Here is a 27,262-nt window from a genome sequence, read left to right as displayed (position 1 = left end):
GCTAATGTTTCTTGTTCACCCGACTTTAAATTAAGAATCTTGTAGTGTGTATCTAATCTTGTAACGACTGTTGTTTTCTTTGTCAAAATATAATGTTGAAATGATGGCAGGGTCAATTTTCAACGTTAAAAACACATTTGGGTCAATTTTCAACCGTGAGGTCATACTTAAATGCTTCGCTAGTTTTTGTTTTTTTCTGGTCATGTCTGATTTCGAAAATGAGTATGATTAATAATAATAATTGATTATTAAACCATATTGATTTCCTTTAAAGTTTATTGATATATCGTGTTGTCGACTACACACAATGAGCTATTTGATTTAGAAACGAGTGATATATAACCACAATACTGTATCCTAGATGGAAGTATCAGCGACCGGAGAGTGAACAATGTTTTGATTAATTATTTTACACTAAATTTACAATATTATGATATATATTAGATTTTAACTTATTCGTGTGATATACTGCTAGGCACACACTTGTCTTGTTGCGTTTATGTTCTACATATGCAGATGAATAAATAATTTATGGAATACAAAAATAAATTTATAGTATCTCCCATAAGCACCAAATATGAAAACAGCTTGCAGTTCAACTTATTTTTCATTTTTATGGACACGAGTCCAACTATTCGGCGTCAGACTCTGCACCTCCACATAATCAAAAGAAAAATAATTAAGTAACGTTGATAAAACGACAAGCGGCGACGGATAGAATAAGCATTAATAATTTTTCGTTTCTTTTAAAGGGATTAAATTTCAAGGAATATACAGTCCAGTTAAAACTTAATTTGGAAAAGTTTCAATATGGCATCCAAGTATTGTAATACGCATGGCAATTCAGACATTATTTTTATCCCGACAATTTGTCTGATTGTGGTAAATTCTTATTTGTAGGCATTGGATGCCATATTTTCAAAAAATATTTCTTACCGGTTTTAGACTTGCATTTAAAAATACTTCAACTACCGAGACCTGTACTCAATTACATTGCCCGTGACATTGTTGGCGTTGGCTGATTATTTCTGATAAAAAGCATTTATTCCAGCAATGTTATATGTTTTATAAATGTACAAGATCATCATAAAGTTTATAATAAAATAATTCATTTAGTAACTTGGAAAAGCTATGCATGCCAGTCTTACATAAACTAATCACTCGATATTTAATAATATACACATTCATACGTCTTGGAAACATCATTTTTAAAATAATTGAAATACGTTTTGCCTTTTATCACTATATTTAACGGTATCAACACGTACCGGTACAGGATCCTTGAGGCCAGTGTCGGTACCAATATACGCGTATTGTTTGTTTTGTTTTCATTGACGCCAATATCGACACGTTAATTGCGAACCAATGAATACGATTATTTGTATTTAAAATGACAATTAAAAAACACATTCACACGCTGAGCTAGTCGTTGGAATTCAGTCAGTATTAAGGCACCTGGGTTTACGATGTAGACTGTAGAACCATCCGAATAATTCCCCCCGCTGACCCTCTTCCCCACAGCGCGGATCTCACCCGCTACATGAGAGATTGCGTTACCCCGGCGCCTCTCTGCTTTTAATTATGTTTCCAGCACAACTGGCATATCAGCATTCTTGCTATGATATTGTCTCGATATATTTTCTGGGGAATATTTCCTGTATTATAAATGCACGTGCTTTCTTTGAATCACCTTGAACAATATGTGAGGGAGAACATTGATTGGGAATTGGTAACTGAAGAACATTGTGTAACTGACCAGTGATATTATGTGCAGGATAGTAAAATATATACTCAACTTTGCAGTAAACAAAAGGTATGATGACCTAAACTGAAGTGAAACTTGGAAACGTTACTGACAGCTGTTTTGAGGTAGGAAAACCATTTCAGGAAACGATGTTAATATAGTCATAAATATAGTTACCATGCCGATAAAACAAACAATTAGAAGTTTAGCTATAAAGATTAAAATGGATCCAAGTCACGGTATTTTTAACGTTTCGAATATAACTGATGTTTTTATAATATATCTACTTATTATAGAAGTCTTCCAGAACTTAATGAATAATTTTAAAATGTTATTGCTATAGGCTGACATTAAAAAGTGTCTTTTAAAGGTTAAACCTGACAACCGGTTGCAATGGGCGGTGGGAGGTCAATGGACTTCAGCAGGCCGGTGCACCCTCCCGCCGGCATCTATGGATGCCGGAAGCAGTGCCTGTACGCCATCGTGCTCTTCATTCTCGTCGTCGTCATCATGAACCTCGCTCTCACTGTTTGGATTCTCAGGGTTCTCAACTTTAACATTGTGAGTTAACGGAGTATTTGAAACGTGTGGGTGCGTGTGGGTGCGTGCGTGCCTTCGTATGTGCGTGCGTGTGTGTGAATGAAGGCTGTGAATAGGAGTTGGTCGTTTAAAATGACTGTGGTTATAACCCAATGAAACATCATATAATGAATACGAAAGCTGAGTACTGCATGATCTGTCAAACAATTATTTGAGGCATTTAAAATATTTCGATCTTTCAGTTGCTAAGAAACGTCCGTATAATATGGTGCTTAAAAATCTGAAATAAAATAATACCCTAAGTACCAAAATATTGGTAATGAGGAACAACTAGCCATTCCACGCTATGCACTCCGGTAAATAACTGCACGTATTTGTTTGCCAAAATATAATGAGCTGCCATAAATCATATTTGTACATAAATCACGTAAGATACAATCTATCTATTTTAATGACTATCGGAATATCTTACATTGTAAATCGCTCGAGCGTCTATCGGTGCTGTTGGAAGTATTATTTTCTACAAAATATCAGCCAGGTTGGCGCCTTTTTGGCAATAACTTACCGGTACTTCAGATAAAAATAATATGAAAATGCACAAAAAAATGAAAAGGCACATCATACTAATACAACAACCAAATGATTTTTTAACTGTTCCAGTCCGGTTTGAACGTTGGTACGGTGACGTTGTCCAGTAGCGGCCTGACGGTAGGCGGACGAACGGAGGTGGTGAGGACTCTACACGCCAGCAAAATTACCTCAGCTTCCGGCACGGTAATAACATAGTGATAACTGCTGATGAAACAGACGAAATGTTGTATAATGTGCGTGTTGTATAATGTGCGTGTTGTATAATGTGCGTGTTGTATAATGTGCGTGTTGTATAATGTGCGTGTTGTATAATGTGCGTGTTGCGTGTTGTGTAATGTGCGTGTTGTATAATGTGCGTGTTGCGTGTTGTATAATGTGCGTGTTGTATAATGTGCGTGTTGTATAATGTGCGTGTTGACAGATCGTTGATGTCAGTAAAGCCATAATGCTATAATGAGGGTTGTTCATGCATATATATGCTATAATGAGGGTTGTTCATGCATATATATGCTATAATGAGGGTTGTTCATGCATATATATGCTATAATGAGGGTTGTTCATGCATATATATGCTATAATGAGGGGTGTTCATGCATATATATGCTATAATGAGGGTTGTTTATGCATATATATGCTATAATGAGGGTTGTGCATGCATAAATATGCTATAATGAGGGTTGTTCATGCATATATATGCTATAATGAGGGTTGTGCATGCATAAATATGCTATAATGAGGGTTGTTCATGCATATATATATGCTATAATGAGGGGTGTTCATGCATATATATGCTATAATGAGGGTTGTTCATGCATATATATATGCTATAATGAGGGTTGTTCATACATATATATGCTAAAATGAGGGTTGTTCATGCATATATATGCTATAATGAGGTGTGTTCATGCATATATATGCTATAATGAGGGGTGTTCATACATATATATGCTAAAATGAGGGTTGTTCATGCATATATATGCTATAATGAGGTGTGTTCATGCATATATATATATGCTATAATGAGGGGTGTTCATGCATATATATGCTATAATGAGGGTTGTTCATGCATAAATATGCTATAATGAGGGTTGTTCATGCATATATATGCTATAATGAGGGGTGTTCATGCATATATATGCTATAATGAGGGGTGTTCATGCATATATATATATATATATATATATATATATATATATATATATATGCTATAATGAGGGGTGTTCATGCATATATATGCTAAAATGAGGGTTGTTCATGCATATATATGCTATAATGAGGGGTGTTCATGCATATATATGCTATAATGAGGGGTGTTCATGCATATATATGCTATAATGAGGGGTGTTCATGCATATATATGCTATGATGAGGGGTGTTCATGCACATATATGCTATAATGAGGGTTGTGCATGCATATATGCTATAATGAGGGTTGTTCATGCATATATATGCTATAATGAGGGGTGTTCATGCATACATATGCTATAATGAGGGGTGTTCATGCATATATATGCTATGATGAGGGGTGTTCATGCACATATATGCTATAATGAGGTTTGTGCATGCATATATGCTATAATGAGGGTTGTTCATGCATATATATATGCTATAATGAGGGTTGTGCATGCATATATGCTATAATGAGGGTTGTTCATGCATATATATGCTATAATGAGGGTTGTTCATGCATATATATATGCTATAATGAGGGTTGTTCATGCATATATATCTAAACTGATTTAGTTTTGCAACTGACATAGCTCACGTATTATTTTTTTTTTCAGAATAAAAGACTGAACATAACATCTAGAGGAGACATTGTGTTAAAATCAAGAACGGGTGATACAGGGAAATCTGTGAAATTCCATTTAGGTAGGTAATACAGGTATTCAGTGATATATTGTGTATACAAAGTCATGTTTGACCGCGATTTGAAAGATGAAACAAGTAATTTCCGGATAATAATTACAAGCTAAAATGTAATAATTAGATTTGAGAAGATCCTGTTACATAGGTATATAAAGTACTTGGATGGTAAAACGTTCTCATTTCAATTGTGTATAATAGAATTGAACACATAAACGTGTTCTTCATGTTCCAGGCAGTGGACGGGTGAAGGTTCTCTGTGACGAGTTCGAAGTCCGTGACCTTGACAACCAGACGAGGTTCAAGGTCACCGACAAGGCTGTAACGTACGGTGTGGACGAGGTCACATACAGCGGTATAGACGTAGAAATAGATTTTAAAATTAAGTTGCATTTTCAGAAAATGAAGTGGATTAACACATGCGCACATTATGTTATTATTAGAAAAACAACATTTTCGTGTCGTCCATATTTTACAAACAGGCCGTTACATAGCGACTACATATACAGTACAAGTATGCGTTTCCTAAACTTTCCTTAAAAGAAAAGATCACGAATCTGTATTTTTAGAACGATATATTTAAAGTTTAAGACATTATGGCATTTAAATACATTTTCAGACGCACAACTTTGTGTATTTTTGTCCATTATTATTCTTATGATAAATAACGATTTCAGGAAAAGCTGTATTCAACGGTTCTATAGAAACACCGAACATACGAGGACCAAACAAAGGATCCTTAAGGTATACTTTCAAGATTACCAAACCATATGTCACCTTTGAAGCAAATGCTTCCATATTTTTTATTGTTCTTGTATATGTACATTCATTTTAATACAAATGCATTGAAGGGACTCATTCATGTTTTTTGTACTTTTAAGTATCGCGAAATAAAGTGTGGCAAATCTTTAGGAGTGTCAAAACGAATTAAGATAACACGCTGGAACCCTTCAGCAAATGTCGATATTTGCTCAAATGTCGACTTTAAGACCATAATTTTCATTAGCGTTATAATCTTAATAACGGATTTGTTCCGTGATTGTTCAATTGACAATATCACGTGAGGTTAATAATGTATTTATAAAAGGTATTTTTGTCCTGGTGCCCCAGTGGCGCATGTTTCGGTTATCTTGTTGTTTCCTGACTCTAATGGCCCAGTAAAACCAAAATACTTTTTTAAGACTATGATTGCAATTTCAATATAATAGAATACAATAATGTTAAAATAAGTGTTTTAGATGTATTGCCGGAATGTTTATTTTTGGTTTAAAAACATGAGCGAGTCCCTTTAAAACCGTCAAAAATGTTCAAGTAACTATGGGTTTCAGAGCGTATCCCAATTTAAAATTTATCACTGAAACGATAATTCCATGTTGCTATAGGCTGGAATCTGTGTCCAGTTCCATCCAGGTGTCCGGGCGGCAAGGTGTACAAGTGGAGGCCCTTGTCGGCAATGTGGAAATAAACACCGGAAACGACCTGCTGCTGCGCGCTGACAGAAAGGTAAGCAGAGGATGACAATAGGCAGTAGGTCTATCTGCACGGAACTATGAACATACATATTTATAAGACTAATGTCTATAATAATGATAATAATAATAATGATAATAATAATAATAATAATAATAATAATAATAATAATAATAATAATAATAATAATAATATTAAAATTATTATTAATAATAATAATAATAATAATAATAATAATAATAATAATAATAATAATATTAAAATTAATAATAATAATAATAATAATAATAATAATAATAATAATAAAACTTATTATAAATAGTACTTCTTAGAAAACTTATGTCTGTGTTGAAACAATACTATTATAGTACGCATAAATCAGGTGTTGCTTTTTTAAAACTGGCATAACCAATATAAGAGAGAGCGACTTGTGGAAACTTAAGTTGAATGTTTTCCAAGAACTTGTGTTAAACGGTGTAAACGAATGTTTTTCAAAGTCATGTTCTGCTGTTTCTTTTGTACAGATACTCATGAACGCCACAAATATTCTGCTGCCAGGACTTTTCCCTAGCACGGGGAACAAAAGTGACGTCACTAGAGATGACGTATACCAGCTGTGTATGTGTACTTCCGGTCAACTCTTCCTTGCGCCCCCTACCGGCCGTTGTCAAACAGATATGATAGATTGCTCCTAGCACTTTGAACGTTATTTTTTCAATAAATGTTGTTTTCATGTTGTCAAATACATATCAGTTGATGGTTTGTGTTACTGTAATACTTGAATGATTTTAACAAACTGGTGTTCCAATAAAGGTTATCATGGACGTGATTTATTCAACATGCACTACTATAGTCACTTTCGATTGAATAAGTTTTACAAAACATACCATTTTTATGACATTTATTTGAACAAACGATTGAACATACTAGAGCCATGTAAAAAAACTTCAGTACCTATGTAAACTTTTGATTGCTTCACTGAGAGTCTGTGCCAGGAAAACAGAGTAGAGAGAGGTACGTGTGAAACAACTACCCATAATCGTTCAGTAGGCAAGAAAGACGCCTGGCACAGCTACACCCACACATGAAATATGTACCCTATATATGGACTGGTAACATGTTTAACAAATAAAATGTAATATCAAGACTGGTTGTAAAATCAAAAAACAAGATATGTGCATTTAAAGTTCAATAAACGTTGAGATAAGAGATAATCGGAAACAAATAAATATATGTAAACTATTTACTAAAGAAATAATGCAAAATAAAAACTGAATATTGAGTGCAGAGTCAGACTTATGATAAATGCACTTAATAACAAATAAACTCTTTTAAGTTACTTCTTTTGATGTGAATTTAAGACACATACTCGATCAAAACGTGTTTTAAGACTATATAAATATAATGTATTTTAAAGAATTGAATTTATCAGCTTTGACAAATACAAGACACTTTATACATATATATCGTTATTGATTGATTAGTTTAATTGATAAGTTCAAATTACCATTCACCACAAAACACCTATCTTAATTCATCTGGAACAAACCAGGATAGCATACATAGCCTAACTGCCGTTACTGGTGATATAAATGTAGAGCTTAGAGTTTATTCCAAATACAAAATGTGTACACGCGCAATAATACGTGTACCTGATATCACATAGCAAATGGTCAGCAACATGTATCAAGTTATGCAAATTGTTTTTAACGACCATGATTTTAAAATACATAAAAATTCATCATAATAAGTGCGAGGAGAGAACAAATATTTAACACATTGACAAATAGTAATGCCCGTAAATACAAAATGCGTAAGTCACGGCATTCAGTGTGGTACCGGTTTTATAAGCAACACCATGTTCTTTGAAGAGAAAATGTTGTTAACGTCAACATTAAGACTGACGTTGTTAGTGCGCGTGCAGGAGGTGGCCGGATTCATGTCAACCTGTATCACCTTGTCGTCGTTGTTGTAGATGATGACGCTCACCTCAATATACGCCTCCCCGTTGAGCATGGCGGAGTCGTGGCAAAACAGGTTGATGCTCCAGCTATTATCGTGCTTCCGGTATGTGATCTTCCACTCGCCGCTACGATTCTCGGACACCACGGGGCCAGCGTACGTCCGTACATCCACTTGGATACCAAACCTCAGTGTGTTCTGCATAAGGACAGAGTCCACGGCCAAGTCCATATAGTTCCGCGGCCGGTAGAAGGGACCGCTGAAAGACACGTCTAGGCCGCCCTGACTGGGGCACAGGGACCGAAAACGGTACGCCTTATTAACAAGTTCCTTGAGGACGTTTGCCGTCTCATCAAGCTGGAAAAAGTTTGATTGTTCTATCTCAAACAGCTGTCTAACTAGCATCTGTGGAAACCGAATTAACGGAAATAGTCTCTGGGCATTCTCTCGGAGGTTTGGTCTATGTGTTTCACAAAGGAGCCAGGATGTCAGTCCCGTGAACAAATCATACTCATTGGCCACAACAAGTCCAGAATTATTGAGGACATCCTGTACAAAGTGCATATCCATGTCATTCCACTCTGTAGAACCTAATATGGCTTCCATATTCCAAGCTATGGTTTTGCTACATGAATCCACCAGCTCCTGCAAATGAAGGGCCTTCGCCCAATTGTACCAGTGTAACGCATTATGAACCTTCGGTGATTGTGTATTACGCACCATATAATGAACACATAATTCCTTGAGCGACGTTACGTTATATTTATCTGCTAAGCATAAAATGCCCACAGCCGTTTCCACGGTGACGGAAACTTCGGCAGTATACATGAATTTCAAAAATATATCAAACACTGATTGGCACTCTTCACTCTCACTCAGGATGAGGTCAGTTTCGTCACCCAGGGCCCAGCCACCGCCATATAGCATTGTCCGAAATACGTCACTGGATTTTGCGAGCACGAATTTGTGTCCATGGTAACAGCTGTTTCCGACTTTGATCGTGACGTCACTGAGTTCCGGTTTGTTGAAAAACTGGGCTACGTTGAGAATAAAGTTCCGCTCGTCGGTGAGTACTTCCGGTGCGTGGTCAGGGGGCGCTGCTATCACCTCGCCCTGGGAGTCCATGTTCAGGTTCTAGAAAGCAAATAAAATTACATAGCACAGGTGTTCAATTTATAGTCAGCTGACAACAGCAATGTATTCACAGTAAAAATGGTAAAATATAAAGTGCAACAATGTATGTAAGTGCATCTGAACTAGGGTGAAATGGAAACATTAAACCAGGTTTTCAACATTTGTGCAAACAAAGGGTTTGGGCAAATGAAAGAAAATGATATTTAAAATAGAGACAGAGAAGGGAAACTCTAAAACTTTATATGCTTCCCCATGTTATCATGTTATTACATGAGCACCTTATTATAATCATTTTATGCAAACTTAAGCGCTAGTCAGTTATTTGACAAACGCCAAGGTATTTTGACTAAATATCCTAAAAAGTGTGACCTTGGCCTTTGACGCCTGAAAATACGTGTTGCTGGTGACCCACACTACGCACATGAGTTCAGGCATGGCGAACAAGTGTGCCAAGTTACCCCCCCCCCGCCCCCGCCCCCCTCGGACATACCGAAAATGCAAAGAAATTTGACCAGTGATCTTAGAGTGTGACCTTGACCTTTGACATACAAATAATGGCTCCTGCCGGCGAAACAACGTCTAGTCATGGTGAGCATTTATGCCAAGTGATTTCAAAATCATCGTATGCAAGACCACGTTTCAGGCCGGACTAGCCAAAAAGTTTTTGACAAATGACACAGAAGCGCAACCTTGACCTTTAACCTAAAACAATAGTGCCAAACTATTTAAAAAAAAAAAAATAACACGACAAAGCTCAAGTCAAATGACCCTCAAGTGCAACCTTGACTTTTGACCTCCAGCTCAAGTCCTGATAAGCCGAATAAAAGGCATTTTGACCAATGATCTTTAAGTGTGACCTTGACTGTCACCTTGACATATGACGTACAGACCTTATCATGGAAAACAAAATAAAATGCCAAATTATTTTAAAAAATCTCTTCGCATGAACAATTTAAAGCCCGAACACGAAGTACAAGGCATTTACCCAATAACCAAAATGTTCACAAATGTTCATGAATGACCAACAGTAGTTATAGTATATAAGGTACAGAAAAGAAAATAGGTATTGGCAAATAGTAATTACCTCTCAAAAGAATTTGGTTCATTTACTTAAAAGTGAACTAAATCCAACACTAGTGTTAGTTCCTTTTGTTCCTTGCTTTAAAATAGGAGAATGTTAGATCTTTTACGAAGTAATGAATCAGCTTTACGTTTTATGCTTTAAGTAAAAAACATCTAATTCAGCTGATCGAACAATATAAGCCTTTAAGGTAAGGTTAATCTGATCGCTTATTTATAATCAATTTAGAGCAAAGTACTTTAAATATAATACCTTCTCCTTTTAGAATCTTTAATTTACATGAGCTGGTTTATTCACCAAAGTTTGCTCTGTGTGAATGAGGTTTTGGGTAACAAATGTTCGTTGTCAACTATGCAAGAAAAACTACAAACTAGTTGAAATAACATATATTTTAGTTATATAAATCTTAATTAGCATTAGCTTTTGATCTGACTTATCGTACGTGACGAAGCAAAACCAGTAATAGTTTTTTTCACGATGCGTTAAACAGTTTTAATTACATGTGTATTCAAACGTAAAAGAACATGATTTATTTAACCTGTTGACTTGTAACATCTAGGATGTACTTAAGGGGTCTTACTTTGTACCGAATCCATTTCATCGTTCCCCACTTTCAAACTTTTTTTAAGTATAAAAATGAATCTGTTTTAAAACAATAAATCCTCGGGTTGACAGTGATTCAGTCAATAAGAAATAAACATAACAACTGCCGGCTCATGCAAAATCGATTCGTTAATATTTATTCTTTAGTTTCAAAATTCAATTATGATTCCTAATATTTTTTTCAGTATTCATCTCTTAAGAATTTAAAATGATGAGTTTAAAGAAGTGTGCAGGTGCACAAATTACTAATCTATAATCGCTTTTTCGTCAAATGATGATGCTCACACATAGCTTATATTTTCATGAGGTATTCTGTCATAGGAAAGGTAAGGCAATCGTATTTATGTTTTGTATACAGAAAGTTTTATCCCGGTACGAAAGTGACACCGTCAAATTGAAATACTTTTCAAACCTTTTGAAGAGCAACCCTAAACATATACACTGTCTAGTGTCCACTTCATTTAAGAACTAGATTTAATCCAAAAATGCCACTGGCCATACCATCTATTGTCCTTTCTGTTAATTCGATTTTTAAGCTCATGTTTCTTTATAAAACCGTCAAAACTGCGACGCAATTGATCCTCCAAGCAAGAATGATATTTGTAGTTTCAACCAGACATAGGTATTGATCGTAGCGCCAGTCTATTGCATGCATAAAACACCAAATAAGACCAGAAAAGACCAGAAACTGCTCTTGGGAATCCCAATAGCTCCAGAGAAAATTTAGCACATTCATAAACGGCTGTTTCCATGGTTTCTACCAAAATAAAACAATACAACCAAAGAAACAATACCCTCACAGAAAATACAGCACTGAGCCCTAGATATCTCAGTTATAAATTAAACAGTTGGCAACTGTTGAACTTTATCATCTATTTAAAACGTATATCTACTGTATAGTATGTATGCTTAATTCATGAACGAGAAACAAACTAAATACGTTTGATCTAAACGCAAGATTAATAACAGGTGTTAATAAAAGTATATCATGTCAGGGCCACTGAGGCTGTTAACTGTTAACAATCGAAGAAAAATAATTGCACTATGAAAGTCATTTTACTCGTTATTATTTCAGTAATGCCATCTTGAACTTTGAAGTCAGTTTTGAACTTTGAAATTAAAGGTAACCTCGTTGCACGTTTGATAACATATCATACATCCAGATAATGGCACATTTGTTACCATCTCGTTTAAGTCCACATTAATGTCACATTCAAACTTATACCAAGGCAATATCTTATTTCATGATAAAGACTTATTTCAATTCAAATATATAACACAATTTACGTTCATCTTACCTGCCATCGAAATGTAAACAAAGAATTGAAAATGGCGATTCGCGAACGAAGGGAGGTAAACAAACTTTTTTGATAGAACCTGACGTAGACTACTTGATGCACATGCGAATAAGCATGATGTTATCAGCTGCTGTTTATTCATCGTCACTGTCATAACTCAACGTAGCAACCAGTCAATTTACAATTCAATCTTAACGTTTATAAGGATAGCTATTTTTTCCTGTCGGTAAGCCATTTTCTGTTTTATTCCCTTGCCTCCCTTTTATTTCAAATAAGTTATAAGAATGACTGAACACACACACATAAACACATTGACGAATGCATACAAGCTGTAATAAACATGTGGATGTTATTCACTTCCTTACGTACATTTTGTATCTCGACGTAATAAACGATAAACGATTTTGAGGGCTTGCGTACCGAGCAATGCTAAAAATGTTTAGTTTCTGCGTACCGCGGAACCGCCGGTCAATATCGAGTCCAGAATACTCCTTAAAACCATAAATTACCGCGAGCTGAAAAGGGAGGTTACAGCAGAGTCTTCGACCACAATGGACACTCGGAGGCCGCGAAACTAATTTGTTTATGTATTCCTAACATACACATTAAACCATAGGGAACAGAAGCAAACTTTGTTTTGTTTTCCTAGTCTATATATTCTTTAGACTGTTATATTAAAGCAAATTACTTTTTTATGTTTTCCTAGCCTTTATACACAGTATATGCATCTGTCGCCTGTGACTTAGACCATGCAAAAGAATCATAGTGCGACCGGATTTAGACTTTAATACCCGAATACCAGCTGCCAAATTAAGGCTAGCTGCTTTACTCGGCTTTAACCCCTACTCATCATCACTAAATCACCAACTAATGCCTATATAGATAACATGAGGTCAGCGGGTTATGTGCTCGCATCAATGGCTTTATGTAATAGTACTCCAGTGGTTAGTTACATTACTTTCATTATAGTTAACTTCATAATTGAATATACTAAATTAACATCTATTATCTAGCTTCATCAAAACGCACCATGAGCGAAAGGCCAAAGGCGTACCTTACTCAGAAAATCCCAGTGGACGGGACGGGGCTTACCCAATTGCAGGCGGTATGTGATGTGAATATGTATGACGAAGTTGAGGGCGGTCAGATTTCCGTGTCCCGGGAACGCCTGCTGAAGGACGTCGTCGGCGCTAACGCCCTCATTCTCCCCTACCCCGTCAAAGTGGACGCAGAATTGCTAGATGCTGCAGGTAAACGGGACCTGTTTTTCGATCGCGTGCTATGATTGCATAACAAAACGTTATAGTTAATGCCGTTTCTAAAAGAACAATTTACTGGTTTGATACCATCAGTAACAATTTTTTTTTTATTTATTTGCGAACAGTAATTTTAAAGCTACGTCTTTTTGTAGGTTCACAACTGAAGGTGATTGCCACTGTATCAGTGGGACTCGACCATATCGATCTTAAGGAGTGTGCCCGTCGGCGCATCCCCGTCGGATATACTCCTGACGTACTCACTGACGCCGTCGCTGAGGGAACAATTGGCCTTACTCTTGCCACTGCTCGCAGACACAAAGAAGGTATATTTCTACTCAGCAATTGTCTATATAATAACCCTCTCACCTAAAACAGAATAGTCAGGAGTACTCTCCTTGTGTTTTTTGTATCAATTGTTTTATGCCGTTTTCATATAGAATCAATGATGATACTGAAGTTTTGCCGTTCTTAATGTCTATCACAGGTGTACAGGCTGTATCTGGTGGCTCGTGGGGAAGCACGTGGGACAGCTGCCTCTACCTGTGTGGCCAGGAGCTCCGGGGCGCTACCGTCGGCATCGTAGGACTCGGTCGGATCGGACTCGGGGTCGCACGTCGGCTGAGGGCGTTCAGTATCGGGCGTCTCATGTACTGTGGCAGATCGCCCAAGGATTACGCCGGCGAAGTTGAAGCGGAATATGTGTCCTTTGACCAGCTTCTGGAAAACTCAGACTTTGTGATCGCCTGTTGTTCAGTCAATCCCAGTAACCACAATCTGTTTGACGCCGCTGCATTCAAAAAGATGAAGAAAAGCGCAATTCTTATCAACACGTCACGGGGAATACTTGTTGATCAAGATGCTCTTTACGATGCCCTATCTTCCGGTGAAATCTTACGAGCTGGTCTCGATGTGACGTCACCGGAACCGTTTCCCCCGGACCATCGGCTCTTGACGTTGCCGAACTGCCTGGTTCTTCCTCACCTAGGAAGCGCATCAATGAGGGCTAGGCACGCCATGGTGGACCTTGCGGTGAGGAACACGCTTGCAGGGCTGCGCGGGGAGCCGCTTGAAACACCTGTCCCTATATGATCATGTTTCGGTTATGATAAACGCAACATTGCTTTATATACATGTACTTATGGGACATATACTAGTATAATATACTGATGATGTAAAAAAGTAATTTTGTCGACTGGTATTATGTCGGCTCGGAGATTTCTAACAGTAAGTTTGGTCAAAATAGTGAAGACTTGTTTAATTATTGACACAGGATGTTGTTTTGCTTTTTGTCAAGTCGAAAAAGTGTTTGCAATGTAGTAATATTTCTTGAAAATAAAGTCTGCATATCTAGTTGATAAGTTCACAAGTCGACATCATTTAAACAATGTGTCGTGATATAACTCGTCAAGTTGAGTCGAAAAGAATGCATGATGGTGTCTATATTATGCTATACACTTCCATAATCATACCCCCGTTGTTAGGCTACATAGGAATCGCGCTCGTCGTCACGTCCGTCCGTCCCGTTTTTGTCCGGTTCATATCTTTCTTTTTTATAGCTGGACAGTTAAATTATTTGAAAGAAGTGACCACCACAGCATGACATGTCGTGCACAAGACCCGTGCCCCTACATTCATGGGCAACAGGGCAAGGTCACAGCAACCTTCTGAACTTAGTTTGTTATGCTAGATAAGACATAGTGATTATAGTTCGTGTCCGTTACATATCTTTCTCATTCATGGACGGATTTTAAAACTATTCGGAAGAAGTGACCATCATAGCACGAAGCTGTGTTGGGCAGAAGACACATGTCCCTACCTTCAAAGTCAAGGTCACAGCATCCTTCTGAACTTTGTTCCGCTATATAAGCCATAGTGATAATAGTTCGTGTCCGTCCGTATCTCTGTCATATGAAATTAGTTGGCAGAAGTGACCACACACGACCCGTGTCCCTACCTTCAAGGTCAAGGTCACAGCAACCTTCTCACTTCCTTTCGTGTCCGGTCCATATCTTTCACGTTCATGGTCGGATTTAAAAAAAAATATTTGACAGAAGTAACCAGCATAGTTTGAGGACGTGTCGCCCTTAAGACCGGTGTCCAAACCTTCGAGATCAAGGTCAGAGCAACCTTTTGAACTTTTTTCAACTGTATGTTTGCTTATATAAATCTTACTTCTAATAGTTTGTGTCCGGCCTTTATCTTTGTCAAACAATTACGATATTTAAAATTAGTTGGGAGAAGTGACCACACAGGACCCGTATCTCTACCTTCAAGGTCAAGGTCTCAGCAACCTTCTCAACTTAAATTCGTTCGTCGGTCTGTTCCTTTCGTGTCCGGTCCATATCTTTCACGTTTATGGCCGGATTAAAATCAATATTTGGCAGGAGTGACCAGCATAATTTTTATTATGAGGACGTGTCGCCCTTAAGACCGGTGTCCAAACCTTCGAGATCAAGGTCAGAGTAACCCTTTGAACATTTGTGAATTGTATGTTTTGTTAAATAAGCCTTACTTCTAATTGTTTGTGTCCGGTCTCTATCTTTATAATACAATGCCGAATTTATTCAATAATTATACCATTATTCAATAATACTGCTATATAGTTTTAGGAATAAAAAATAGTTAACCTTGTATATTTATAGTGTAATATCATGCATACCTGCCCTCACTTCAGTGCTGACGGTAGCTAACGATTTTACGTTGGTTCCAATCTTTCAGTGTATGGACTACGTTTAAAGTTTTAAACAGACATAGAAAGGAAAACAGTTTGCTAACGTTTTAGGCTGTTAGCTTTAACTGAACGCAGGGCTGTTGGTCTTTGCCCCAAACACCCGTTTCTTATAAATAGTGAATTAGAATACAGAAGTTGGTATTAAATTGTCTTTCTCCTACTTAGTATGTACTAAAATTAAGTAAATATTTAATTGAAAATTAATTAATTTAACATATAATGCTTTTTCTTTTCACATTTGAATGTGTTGTTTGGGTATGCCCGTCCCCATTGAACACATGTTACGGGGAAATAAAAGAAGTCATTGGCTTAAAAGGGAACCCTAAACAACGCAAGGCAATGCTTATTATTTTATCCTCAAATGTAACATCATTTGGGGTCACTAAAACTGGGTATTGTATGATAAAGATACATTCAACCGATATGTCATCACCTGACCTGACCTGACCTGTCGCACACTGACCTCACCTTATTGAAGCCCGCCTGAGCATTACACAAACTAAAACTGAGCTATTGTCCGTCGCGCGTTGTTGCCGACAATTGCTTTCTTGTCACTGACGACAATGTTTAATTCTCCAGTGAAGCTGTAGATGCATGTACACGTTATCGGTTCGAGCCGTTTAAAGGCATGAACTTTTTAACATGATCGCCGGCTATTTGTCAGGGCCGGTTTTCGACATAAGGTTTATTTCGAACTAAACCGCAGCCAGCGGTCGATCACGCAATTTTGTTTTCAGTGAAAACAAAACATTATCGGAAGAAACAGACAGCCCCTCATTCGCAGGATTGATCATGAGATGGTCATGTACTACATCTTTATGGGCTTAAATAGACTTAAATAATCATGTTGATGTTAGCAAACTAACAAGAGGTTGAGCTATGGAAATCGGGTGAGCGATCTGGGACATTCGTGTGTAATGTAAGTCAAGTGTTGACACTTGAACAAAGCACATGCGTAAGCTACTACATCCATTCTCTTTTCATTTATGAACAAAGCAGGAGAGCGAACGACCGAAAGTTTTTGTAAATCAAAGAATCCGGACGGGGCAGGGCTTGCCCAGCTGCAGGTGTCATGCGACCTGATGTTTTGCGATGAAGAAGAGGAAGGCCAGATCGCCGCAGCCTTAGATCGTCCGCTTAGGGACGTTGTCGGCGCCAGCGCCCTCATCGTCGACCCTGACACAACGGTGGACGCGGAAGTATTGAACGCTGCAGGTATGCGGTATTTTATTGCTGTATGTTTTTGCTTTTCATATAAAATTGTTCAACCAACGTCATATAACATTCTTCGTTTCCACAGGTCCGCAGTTGAAAGTGATTGCCACAATGTCAGTTGGCCTGGACCATATCGACCTGAAGGAGTGCGCCCGTCGTAACATCGCCGTGGGATACACACCTGACGTACATTCCGACGCCGTTGCTGAGGCAACAATCGCCCTCACTCTTGCCACCGCCCGAAGATATAAAGAAGGTACTTCTAAACAATAACTATATATCCGCGTCCTATCAAATATTTATGATCATAACGGCACACATACTCTTAAGCATTTAATAATGAGTAGTGTGTTATTGTACGTGTTTTACAGCCTTGCAAATGTTTTATGACTTACCTTTTTTGTAGGTATTCGGGCTGTATCCAGCGGTGTTTGGGGAAGCGCCGTCGAAGGCATGCTCTATCTGTTTGGACAGGAACTCCGGGGAGCTATCGTCGGTATCGTCGGCCTTGGTCGTTTTGGACTTCGCCCATCGGCTAAGAGCCTTCAGCATCGGGCGACTCTTGAACTGCAGTAGGTCACCGAAGGACTACGCCGGGGATGTCGACGCGGAATACGTGTCCTTTGGCAAGCTTCTAGAACATTCAGACATTGTGATCGCCTGCTGCTCTATCAATCAAAGTAACCACAAATTGTTTAATGCCACTGCATTTCAAAATATGAAGAACACGGCAATTTTCGTCAACATGTCAAGGGGACTTCTTGTCGATCAAGACGCGCTGTACATTGCGCTAACTTCCGGTGAAATCTTACGAGCAGGTTTGATGTGACGTCACCGGAACCGTTACCACCGGATCATCGGTTTTTGAAGTTTGCCAATTGTTTGATTCTTTCCCACATTGGTAGCGCGACCGTTATGGCGAGGCACGCCATAGTGGACTTGGCAGTGAAAAACACTCTTGCAGGCTGCGCGGGAGCCGCTCCAAACACCAGCCACGATACAGTAGGACTTCAAATCCACATCCCGATGCACAATGCCTAGACGCAACGCCTTACACACAATGACTTAGCAATCACCTGGCTCGATACAAAGGGAATGGATAGCCCGACCTTATGCACAGCGTATAATATCCTCGCCATGCTATACACCCCACCTCACGATACACAAGTGCTGGAATCCAACGCCATTCACAAAGATCTCTCAGCCACATGCCCCGAATCAAAAGGATTGTTAACTTCCTGCCCCGATTGCCATAGCTACCCACCCACCAAACCTCTTCCCGGAATACACCAGGAATTGAAATCTCTGCCAAGATACAGGAGGAACTGAAACTCGTGTCAGAATTATAAGGAATGGAAACCAAAATGTTTAATTAACACATTGATAATATTATCATATTTTAATATACAAGTACATAATTTCATCGCAGCACTTTTAAAAGGCATCAAACAGAAACAGGCAAGATAATTGTTTTATAACTGCACGCGTTTATATAAATTACACATAGTGTCGTGTATATAAATTATACATAGTGTCACAGATAACTGAAAATGTACACTAATTAAATACACATTTCATGTTTGTTCTAGGTTTTTGCATCCAGCATACCACAGTACTCTCGTTCATTTCTAATAATTCAGCTAACGATTGAGTAATTTCAGATTTTTAGTACATGTTACTGCACAGCATTTTTGCAATATCGCATTAACACATGCTTAAGAATATCCCTAATTGTTAGGAGCTTATTCTATTATGTCTGCGTATCACAAAATATTCGTTGAAATCTTTCAAAAGTAAGAGATCCGGGTGTCAGCAGGAGGATATTTCCTCAGAGAGGATGTTGAGGCGGCGCCGGTCATGTTCCGTCCCTCTGTTGCTGCGTAGCGCCATTGGCCGCAGTCTGCAAAAAGACAACATTCATTACACAACGGTAACCAGAACATGTACATTTGTAGTTCTTTTTCTGTGCAAGTGTTCAGCACTTTTATACACATTAGTTAATTTTATCCTAGTTGCAACTTTCCATTGCATGAACAACGTATGGCGCCGAAAACTGCAAAAAATGTGAAGCTTGCAAACAGTAATAAGATCTATAATAGATGTCCAAGCCAACAAACACAGGCCTATATGATTTTTCCGAAACCGTTTTCTCGGGTCTCTAACCTGTCATGGTTGTCCTGGTATACGGTGAACGTGTGTTCGTTCAGCCGACGTCTGTCGTGCTCCGTCCGCCTTTGTCTACGCGGAAGTGATTGCAGTGAAGCCCTGAAAAGTTATATCAAATTTTTAAAATACTATAATTACATTCTTTCGCTGATTAAGTGAATATTCTCAACCTTTAATGCTCTAGCTTTACATCATTGTTGTCAAGAAGTAATAATTTAGAGTAAGTTTGAATTGCTAGTGTAACAATAGCTACTTTCGCGAAATTTTGTATGTGGGCAACTGAATACATTCTTTCTAAAAACACAATATCATAGAATATGTTAGAAATTAGAATGGCAGCAGCCGGACCTGTCGCCGGGCTGTTCGACATCCATCTCCGACTGCATCTGTTCCCAGATCTGGAGCCGCTCGTCCTCGCTCGTACTAAACACCTTACCTATGGGAGGGAGAGGAATCAAAGGACTACATTTTTAGCATTATTTATAAACAAAAAATGGCATTAATCGGTCCAACTTGTTAACATATCACCAGGCGGGGCTATTCGCTTTTTGATTATCTATTACAACACTGGTCACATAGGAAAAAACTGTCTCGTGGAAGAAACCCATATACATATAATAACCCATAGCGATGTAAGGGAAGCAAGTACAAGCATCTTTAAAAAGGTCGATCTCAAATATGTTCAAATACAGCTACAGTGTTTACAGAATGCGTCACTGGCTTCTTCCTCCATACAGCCGGCACAGCGACCTATGCTGCGGTAGACGGTGAAAGCGACCTGGTACACGTGGTAGAGGACGATGAAGGGCGGCACCAGGAAGGATCGGTCATGGTAACGCCGAATGAGTTTGAAGCGCAGGTAGCACCAGTGTTTGTCCGCCTCTTCCTGAACCACGCTGATCGTGTAGCTGGGGATGGAAACAATAGAAGTACCTGTTATACCTTGATGATGATGATGATGGTGGCGCTGTCGAAAATATTGATGATGATGTGAATTTGTATATTAAATGCATTGCACTCAAACCCAACTTTGTCCTACCTGAACATGGCGATGAGCAGATTGAGGAGGAGAACCTGTACGATGAGCATGTAGACTCCCAATAGGATGGGCACCGCGTACTTGCTAACATGATCCGGGCAACGGGCCACCGTCCCTGACCGCCACTCGGTCTCGTTGTGGCTACACGAGTCATCATCTGGCATGAAACATCTGCTTGTATTAAACATAGTTTCAAGGTTCAACCCTTATAGGAATAAACCCAAAAAATAACGACTTCCTGGTCTTTGATAAAAAATACTCAATACAATGTACTAAAATATCATCAAAACACTGAAAGAGAAGTACTTTTTAATATAATATAGTCAGTGGAATAATGAAGAAAGTTAAATAACCAACAGTAACGCCTGCCACGCCCAAACTTAAAGCGTTTACCTTCGATCTCCTCGAGGTTGAGTTCTCCGAAGATGCTCCAGTATGGCTGCCGGAGAGTCCTGAAAGCCGTGTCCATACTGGGCTCCGACTCGGGGAACATGATGGACTGGGTAGCGATGGCGTACGACACGACCACCACCAGCAGAATGATCAGAAAATAACCTAGGTCGATCATCTGAAAAACACATGAGGAGAATACGCATATCTTAACTTTTTCTTTTTATTCAGTTTTCGTCCTTCCAGAAAATTCAAGAAAAGATAATCAACATGATAATCCACCTTTTCGCGAGTGTTGTTATTTTCAATTTATTGTGTTTATCAAGGTGCTTTAAGTCAGGCCCGAAATCCTAACATGTTTTGTTTGGTTTAATTTGTTCCGCATAATATTATTTCAGTATGAATACCAAATGACATGAAATTGTAAGCAGATTGTACAATCGTCCTACCATTTTCTTGATCATGATAATCATAGGCCCAATGTTCCTCAGCCCTGTGAACGCCTGCAGTATCCTTAGTGAGAACACAATAAAGTCGACGGCGAGGACGATGCGTCCTGCCTCTCGGGACCGCGAATTGTACTTGAGCGCGGTACCGATTGCGAACAGGAAAATCGCCAGCAGGTCAAACCAGTTCCACGTGTCGTAAAAATACTGTAGCCGCTTCGTGCACAACTAATATCACATAAAGTTACATTTAAACATACATATAAACGACAGATACATGGACACATATGCATACCTTGTCGAATTTGTAATAAAGATGTTCCTTGCTTAGCAGCACAATAAATGGGCGGTTACAGGATTCGACATAAGTAGGGCTGTAACTTAAGGGTGTAACCTTTTTGCCTTCCTTCAGAGCCGAAATTTATTTGGTTTAAAGTATTTGCAGTTTTTTTAACCATTTCTAGTCCAAAATGATGCATTTTTTGCGTAATATATTACTTTTTCTCCTGTATTGAAATAAAAAGTAAACCAATGCGTGTTTAGGGGGGCATCCCCCTCCCTGGATTCGCTAGTGCAAAAGGACTTATGTATAAAACAATACACGTGACTTCGTACCTGAAAAACTTCCTCAATAAGCAGTGTGGCGACCCAGCAGGCAACCACTATAAACACGTATTTGCTTTCCGTGATCAAGCCGTGTGCAAATAGACTTAGGAACACCAGATATAGCAACTGAAAATAATGAAGCGATAATTACTTCAAGAAAATAACAATTCTCAATAAACTTAACTTCAGTACAGTTATAAGCCCAGGGCAAAGAGTCTGCCAGCAAACTGCTATAGCTGGAAACCGAAACTATACACATTGCTGAGGACCTCTTTGCTGAAATGTTTGCATTACTTAGACCAATGCATGACGGATGTTGCATTTCTATGAAATATAACGATGTTGTCCTGTAAAAGTTCGGTGAAACAACGCTTTGTCATACACATTAATGACCGACCTATTGAATACATATATGCAATTTGAAAATTAAACAAAAATTCTCCGTACCTTTGTATATGTAAACTTAACAATCGGACTGGTAAAGAATCTGTAAAATCTCCTGAAGCAGCCACAACAGTTAGTTGCAGTATTACAAAAGGATGCTCCCTCGTCGTCCCCCCGTGTCCCTGCACACTCCCTGAAACGCACAGATGACAAGCATGGCTAATCATGGTGACTAAATGCCATGGTTACAACGTAACACAATGTTCTGTAAACTTGATGTTTATCAATTTAATAGCGTAAAACTTAATTATGCACATTATACCGTAACGATAACAGTTCCTAATGTATGTCCTATTACAGCATGTAGGTATATCCATGATTACTCTTGAGGTATGTCTAACAACATGTAGGTATATTCATGATTATTCTGAATGAATGTCTAACAACATGTAGGTATATTCATGATAATTCTTATTGTATGTCTAACAACATGTAGGTATATTCATGATTATTCTTAATGAATGTCTAACAACATGCAGGTATATTCATGATTATTCTTATTGTATGTCTAACAACATGTAGCTATATTCATGATTATTCTTAATGTATGTCTAACAACATGTAGGTATATCCATGATTATTCTTAATGTATGTCTAACAACATGTAGCTATATTCATGATTATTCTGAATGAATGTCTAACAACATGTAGGTATATTCATGATTATTCTTATTGTATGTCTAACAACATGTAGCTATATTCATGATTATTCTTAATGTATGTCTAACAACATGTAGGTATATCCATGATTATTCTGAATGTATGTCTAACAACATGTAGGTATATTCATGATTATTCTGAATGAATGTCTAACAACATGCAGGTATATTCATGATTATTCTTATTGTATGTCTAACAACATGTAGCTATATTCATGATTATTCTTAATGAATGTCTAACAACATGTAGGTGTATTCATGATTATTCTTAATGAGAATGTCTAACAACATGTAGGTATATTCATGATTATTCTTGATGTATGTCTAACAACATGCAATTATATTCATGATTATTCTTGATGTATGTCTAACAACATGCAGTTATATTCATGATTATTCTTAATGAATGTCTAACAACATGCAGTTATATTCATGATTATTCTTAATGTATGTCTAACAACATGCAGTTATATTCATGATTATTCTTAATGTATGTCTAACAACATGCAGGTATATTCATGATTATTCTGAATGAATGTCTAACAACATGCAGGTATATTCATGATTATTCTTATTGTATGTCTATCAACATGTAGCTATATTCATGATTATTCTTAATGAATGTGTAACAACATGTAGGTATTTTCATGATTATTCTTAATGTATGTCTAACAACATGCAGTTATATTCATGATTATTCTTAATGTATGTCTAACAACATGCAGTTATATTCATGATTATTCTGAATGAATGTCTAACAACATGCAGGTATATTCATGATTATTCTGAATGAATGTCTAACAACATGTAGGTGTATTCATGATTATTCTTAATGAATGTCTAACAACATGTAGGTATATTCATGATTATTCTTATTGTTTGTGTAACAACAAGTAGGTATATTCATGATTATTCTTGATGTATGTCTTACAAAATGTATATATAAATGGTAATAACTCTTAATGAATGCCTAACCTGTTCATAACCAGAAGAAACCCAGACAAGAAAGGCATGAACACACTTAAGACAATCTGAAAAAAAACAAAACAATCCATTATTATTTAAAGTGTGATTTTTCTACTGGATGATTTGATTCACATGATAAGCAAGCCAACACTTAGGACTGGCTAGAGACAAACAACTACCCTACCCTCCATGTTGAGTTTGTCTCGTTCTCGGCGGCAAGTGGTGCTATCCATATATCATTGAGGACAGCCTGACAGGCGGGGTGCTGGATGAAGACGAGATTGTTTTTAGCCAGCAGGATGCAGGAAGTTCCACCGAGCTCCCGTCGCCGCCGAACCAGCAGCTTTTTCGCATTCCCCTTCTTCTCCCCGTAACAACCGTCCAGTATTTTTAGTGCCCGCGCTGTATATTCTCTGCAGATTGCATTCAACTCACGTTTAAGGCAAACAGTTGGTTTGGTGCATATTGCTGCGTAATCATATCTTGATTATTGCCACATAGCACGGGCATTGGGTGTGTGGTTATGTCATACTCGTACGTGCCTGCCCCATCTGACTGTATGTATAACTATTAGCAGTAACGTTTGATAAAGGAAGAACTGTTGTTGTTTTTAAAACAAATATTGGCAATGATGGGTGATATATTTATATATTACATTATTAAAAAAAACTGTCTAAGGTTATTTTACCTTTATTCTTTATAGCGGGGGCTTGGCATAACTACGCACCTAATACCTGTGTCATGAACTATAGGTAAAATATAACGGCATGCATGATATGCTGTATATTTCATATAATACATATACTGTTAAATCACCACAAAAAGACATGGTTCAGGGATATCAGTTATGAAGAAGAAAGACCATTGATGTAAAAGGAACGACACACTTTTATTTCTTTCTTTTCAATTTTCTTGTCTTGTTTAAAGAAAATCATCAAGAAACTTTACAACAACGATGTATGATCAATTAAACGAGTTTTATACGAATTTTATCGAATTACTCGGCTTCCTATGTCAAACCAGAAAAGGGCCTTTCTTACAGTCGTTCCTTAACGGGCTTAAAGATAACACATACACAATTTTATAATGTATTTTAGCAGCTAGTCCCGTTGTTGTGTATACATCTTTAAAACATGAGGACATAATTTATTAATAGAGAAGCGTAGCAGAATATAAGTTTTAAAGCAGTATGCTGAAAACTGCCGATGTAATGCTATTTCAATGGATCATTCTAATCAGTTTTGTGATATATTTACGCCATGAGGTCCCTTACGACCTCTCGTCCCTCTTCGCTCTCCGAGTGATGCTTCAGCCACTGCAGGCACTGGTGTCCCAAAAGGGCAGCCGCCATCTTGTTCTGAAGTTTAGATTATGACCGTTAGAAGATTTATTTTTTAGGGAAAAGAACTCCGCATATTTGATGCAATCTATTATTGTGGGTCATCTACGAAATTCTGAGAACGTAATGTATAATTGTGTTAGTTTTGCTTGAGTTCTTGCTAATTCATTGACGTTAATACATTTAACTGTCCCCAAAAGAACGTGGCTACTTCGTGCATATGTGCGAACAGAGCCCACACAAACAGTCCCAGGTATGCCGTCTGATCGCCCGGGACAACCGCTGGAATAGAAGAAAATTCATGTGACATGCCCGTCATAGAGGAATATACAACCACGTTAAATATTTGCTTATCAAAAAGTTTGGTTAAAGGCATAGATGCTTCAAATGTAAAAGGGTTTATATTACTTTCCATTGTGTTGGTTCTTATTTTCACCAATGTAATATGCATCGTCTATTTTAAATCATTAAGTTTAGTCTTGAGTCCACCGAAAGCTTCGCAAGAAACTGTTGATACCTTTTCCCGACTCATCCGTGACAGTCAGTTTCAGTTTCACGCGGGCACGCTGATAGATGAGTCTTTCAACGTCTCTGATATCTTTCACCGTTTCATTCTTTTTTAGGCAAGTCTGAAATCGATTAAAAATTCAAACATTTATCAGAAGAAATATGCCAAAAGTGTGTACATGTCTTACTACTAGTAAATATTATGTAAACACTGACAGTAGGAACGTCATTGCATCAAGTGTCCACTCACTCAGATTGTGTAGCACTTATGTACACTTTTGTAAATGCTATAGTTCATGCATCACAAATAAAGCCCACCTCCTGAAAGAGCACGTGTAGGAACTCTGTGCAAAAGTCGGCCACGTGTACCCCGTGCTCCAGCAGCAGCCGCGCCGTCCCTTCTATGTCTCGCTCCAGTGCGAGCGCAAATATCTTGTTCCGGTAAGTCTGCTCGTCATCCTGGATAATAACATCGCAATCTGTGACATCAGATTTAAGCATTATGAACATACTGTCTTCAAGTTACCTTCATAAAACAAAATCGCATATATGTAGTTCAATATTCTTTTCAAACGAAGCGTACATGGAGCTCGCCGTGGTTGTAGTTGTAAATTTTAACTGCGTTTAAAAGTCCGAGACTCTACCATTTAAAGCATCGCGTAAATACAGCAAAACCGTTTAAAGGTGGTTGAGTGCATAAAGATTACCAACTTGCCACTTCCGGTCCTTTTCGAGGAGCGCGAGGATGCTATGTTCCGGCATCTTCCACACGATGGCCAGCCGCAGGCACTCCGACACCGCCACGTTTGCTAGAAGAAAACCGTTTTCAGTGGAAATTTACTCAAACGAATACATGAATGAATCATCTTCCTTTAAAGGCACCTAAGTTCATTAAAGATATATTATAATAAAAATCTAATGAGAAAGAAACGGTATAACTATCACAAAGATAAATTAAATCTGAATGAAGCAAATTTCACCGACTCATTAAGTTAGGAAAAGGGGGTTATGATAAAAATGATGTTTTTTTATATATTTGGTATCAGTGGCAGTGCATACAGTTTAGTATTTCCATTCAAAAAATAGAACTGGACATAAAACTGTTCACGGTGAGTCTCATTTCTTTCAACATTAGCATGAATTATTTAATAATATTTACAGAACAGCAAGTGTTTCACGAATGTGTATTGTATTGGGTCTATAGAA

At 37.9% G+C, this 27,262-nt stretch overlaps 4 protein-coding genes and 1 pseudogene across 9 annotated transcripts in view; 3 read left to right on the top strand and 2 right to left on the bottom strand.

Moving 5' to 3' along the window:
- Positions 1–1,556: 1,556 nt before the first annotated feature.
- On the top strand, positions 1,557–7,319 carry LOC128225568 (zeta-sarcoglycan-like). The gene is made up of 8 exons (XM_052935436.1): positions 1,557–1,869; positions 2,115–2,305; positions 2,945–3,058; positions 4,660–4,747; positions 4,977–5,096; positions 5,419–5,485; positions 6,124–6,244; positions 6,736–7,319. Exons 2-8 carry the CDS (start codon positions 2,138–2,140, stop codon positions 6,904–6,906), a joined length of 849 nt encoding a protein of 282 aa, XP_052791396.1. The 5' UTR covers positions 1,557–1,869; positions 2,115–2,137; the 3' UTR covers positions 6,907–7,319.
- LOC128225565 (BTB/POZ domain-containing protein 17-like) lies at positions 7,099–12,325 on the bottom strand. 2 transcript variants are annotated; one of them, XM_052935433.1, is made up of 2 exons: positions 12,290–12,325; positions 7,099–9,307 (listed from the first exon to the last, which is right to left on the bottom strand). In XM_052935433.1, the coding sequence occupies exon 2, from the start codon at positions 9,296–9,298 to the stop codon at positions 8,039–8,041; it is 1,260 nt and encodes a 419-aa protein (XP_052791393.1). In that variant the 5' UTR covers positions 9,299–9,307; positions 12,290–12,325; the 3' UTR covers positions 7,099–8,038. The 2 variants fall into 2 exon arrangements, with proteins under 2 accessions (XP_052791393.1, XP_052791392.1); XM_052935432.1 differs by lacking the exon at positions 12,290–12,325 and adding an exon at positions 11,493–11,569.
- LOC128225567 (glyoxylate reductase/hydroxypyruvate reductase-like) lies at positions 10,463–14,898 on the top strand. Of its 2 annotated transcripts, none has more exons than XM_052935435.1 (4): positions 10,463–10,578; positions 13,303–13,539; positions 13,701–13,871; positions 14,033–14,898. In XM_052935435.1, the coding sequence occupies exons 2-4, from the start codon at positions 13,320–13,322 to the stop codon at positions 14,635–14,637; spliced, it is 996 nt and encodes a 331-aa protein (XP_052791395.1). In that variant the 5' UTR covers positions 10,463–10,578; positions 13,303–13,319; the 3' UTR covers positions 14,638–14,898. The 2 variants fall into 2 exon arrangements, with proteins under 2 accessions (XP_052791395.1, XP_052791394.1); XM_052935434.1 differs by lacking the exon at positions 10,463–10,578 and adding an exon at positions 12,417–12,515.
- Positions 14,899–17,265: 2,367 nt separating this feature from the next.
- Positions 17,266–18,535, top strand: LOC128226236 (glyoxylate reductase/hydroxypyruvate reductase-like; annotated as a pseudogene).
- Positions 18,536–18,878: 343 nt separating this feature from the next.
- LOC128227455 (transient receptor potential cation channel subfamily M member 5-like) overlaps positions 18,879–27,262 on the bottom strand; it is a 33,706-nt gene continuing 25,322 nt past the window's right edge. For all 4 annotated transcript variants that reach the window (XM_052938014.1, XM_052938012.1, XM_052938013.1 and 1 more), the window contains 16 exons: positions 26,768–26,865; positions 26,375–26,515; positions 26,067–26,178; positions 25,731–25,831; positions 25,467–25,567; positions 24,395–24,623; positions 24,220–24,275; positions 22,589–22,718; positions 22,151–22,267; positions 21,539–21,763; positions 21,093–21,267; positions 20,700–20,856; positions 20,366–20,568; positions 20,009–20,096; positions 19,658–19,759; positions 18,879–19,394 (listed from right to left, as the gene is read on the bottom strand). In XM_052938014.1, the coding sequence (XP_052793974.1) occupies positions 19,304–19,394; positions 19,658–19,759; positions 20,009–20,096; positions 20,366–20,568; positions 20,700–20,856; positions 21,093–21,267; positions 21,539–21,763; positions 22,151–22,267; positions 22,589–22,718; positions 24,220–24,275; positions 24,395–24,623; positions 25,467–25,567; positions 25,731–25,831; positions 26,067–26,178; positions 26,375–26,515; positions 26,768–26,865 (2,126 nt within the window). In that variant the 3' untranslated portion in view covers positions 18,879–19,303. The remainder of the gene's footprint in view (positions 19,395–19,657; positions 19,760–20,008; positions 20,097–20,365; positions 20,569–20,699; positions 20,857–21,092; positions 21,268–21,538; positions 21,764–22,150; positions 22,268–22,588; positions 22,719–24,219; positions 24,276–24,394; positions 24,624–25,466; positions 25,568–25,730; positions 25,832–26,066; positions 26,179–26,374; positions 26,516–26,767; positions 26,866–27,262) is intronic.

The sequence above is a fragment of the Mya arenaria genome, chromosome 3 (assembly GCF_026914265.1).
Source record: "Mya arenaria isolate MELC-2E11 chromosome 3, ASM2691426v1".
NCBI lineage: Eukaryota > Metazoa > Mollusca > Bivalvia > Myida > Myidae > Mya > Mya arenaria.
The sequence above is the reverse complement of the archived record's forward strand: the minus strand, read 5'-3'. Positions and strand labels throughout refer to the sequence as shown.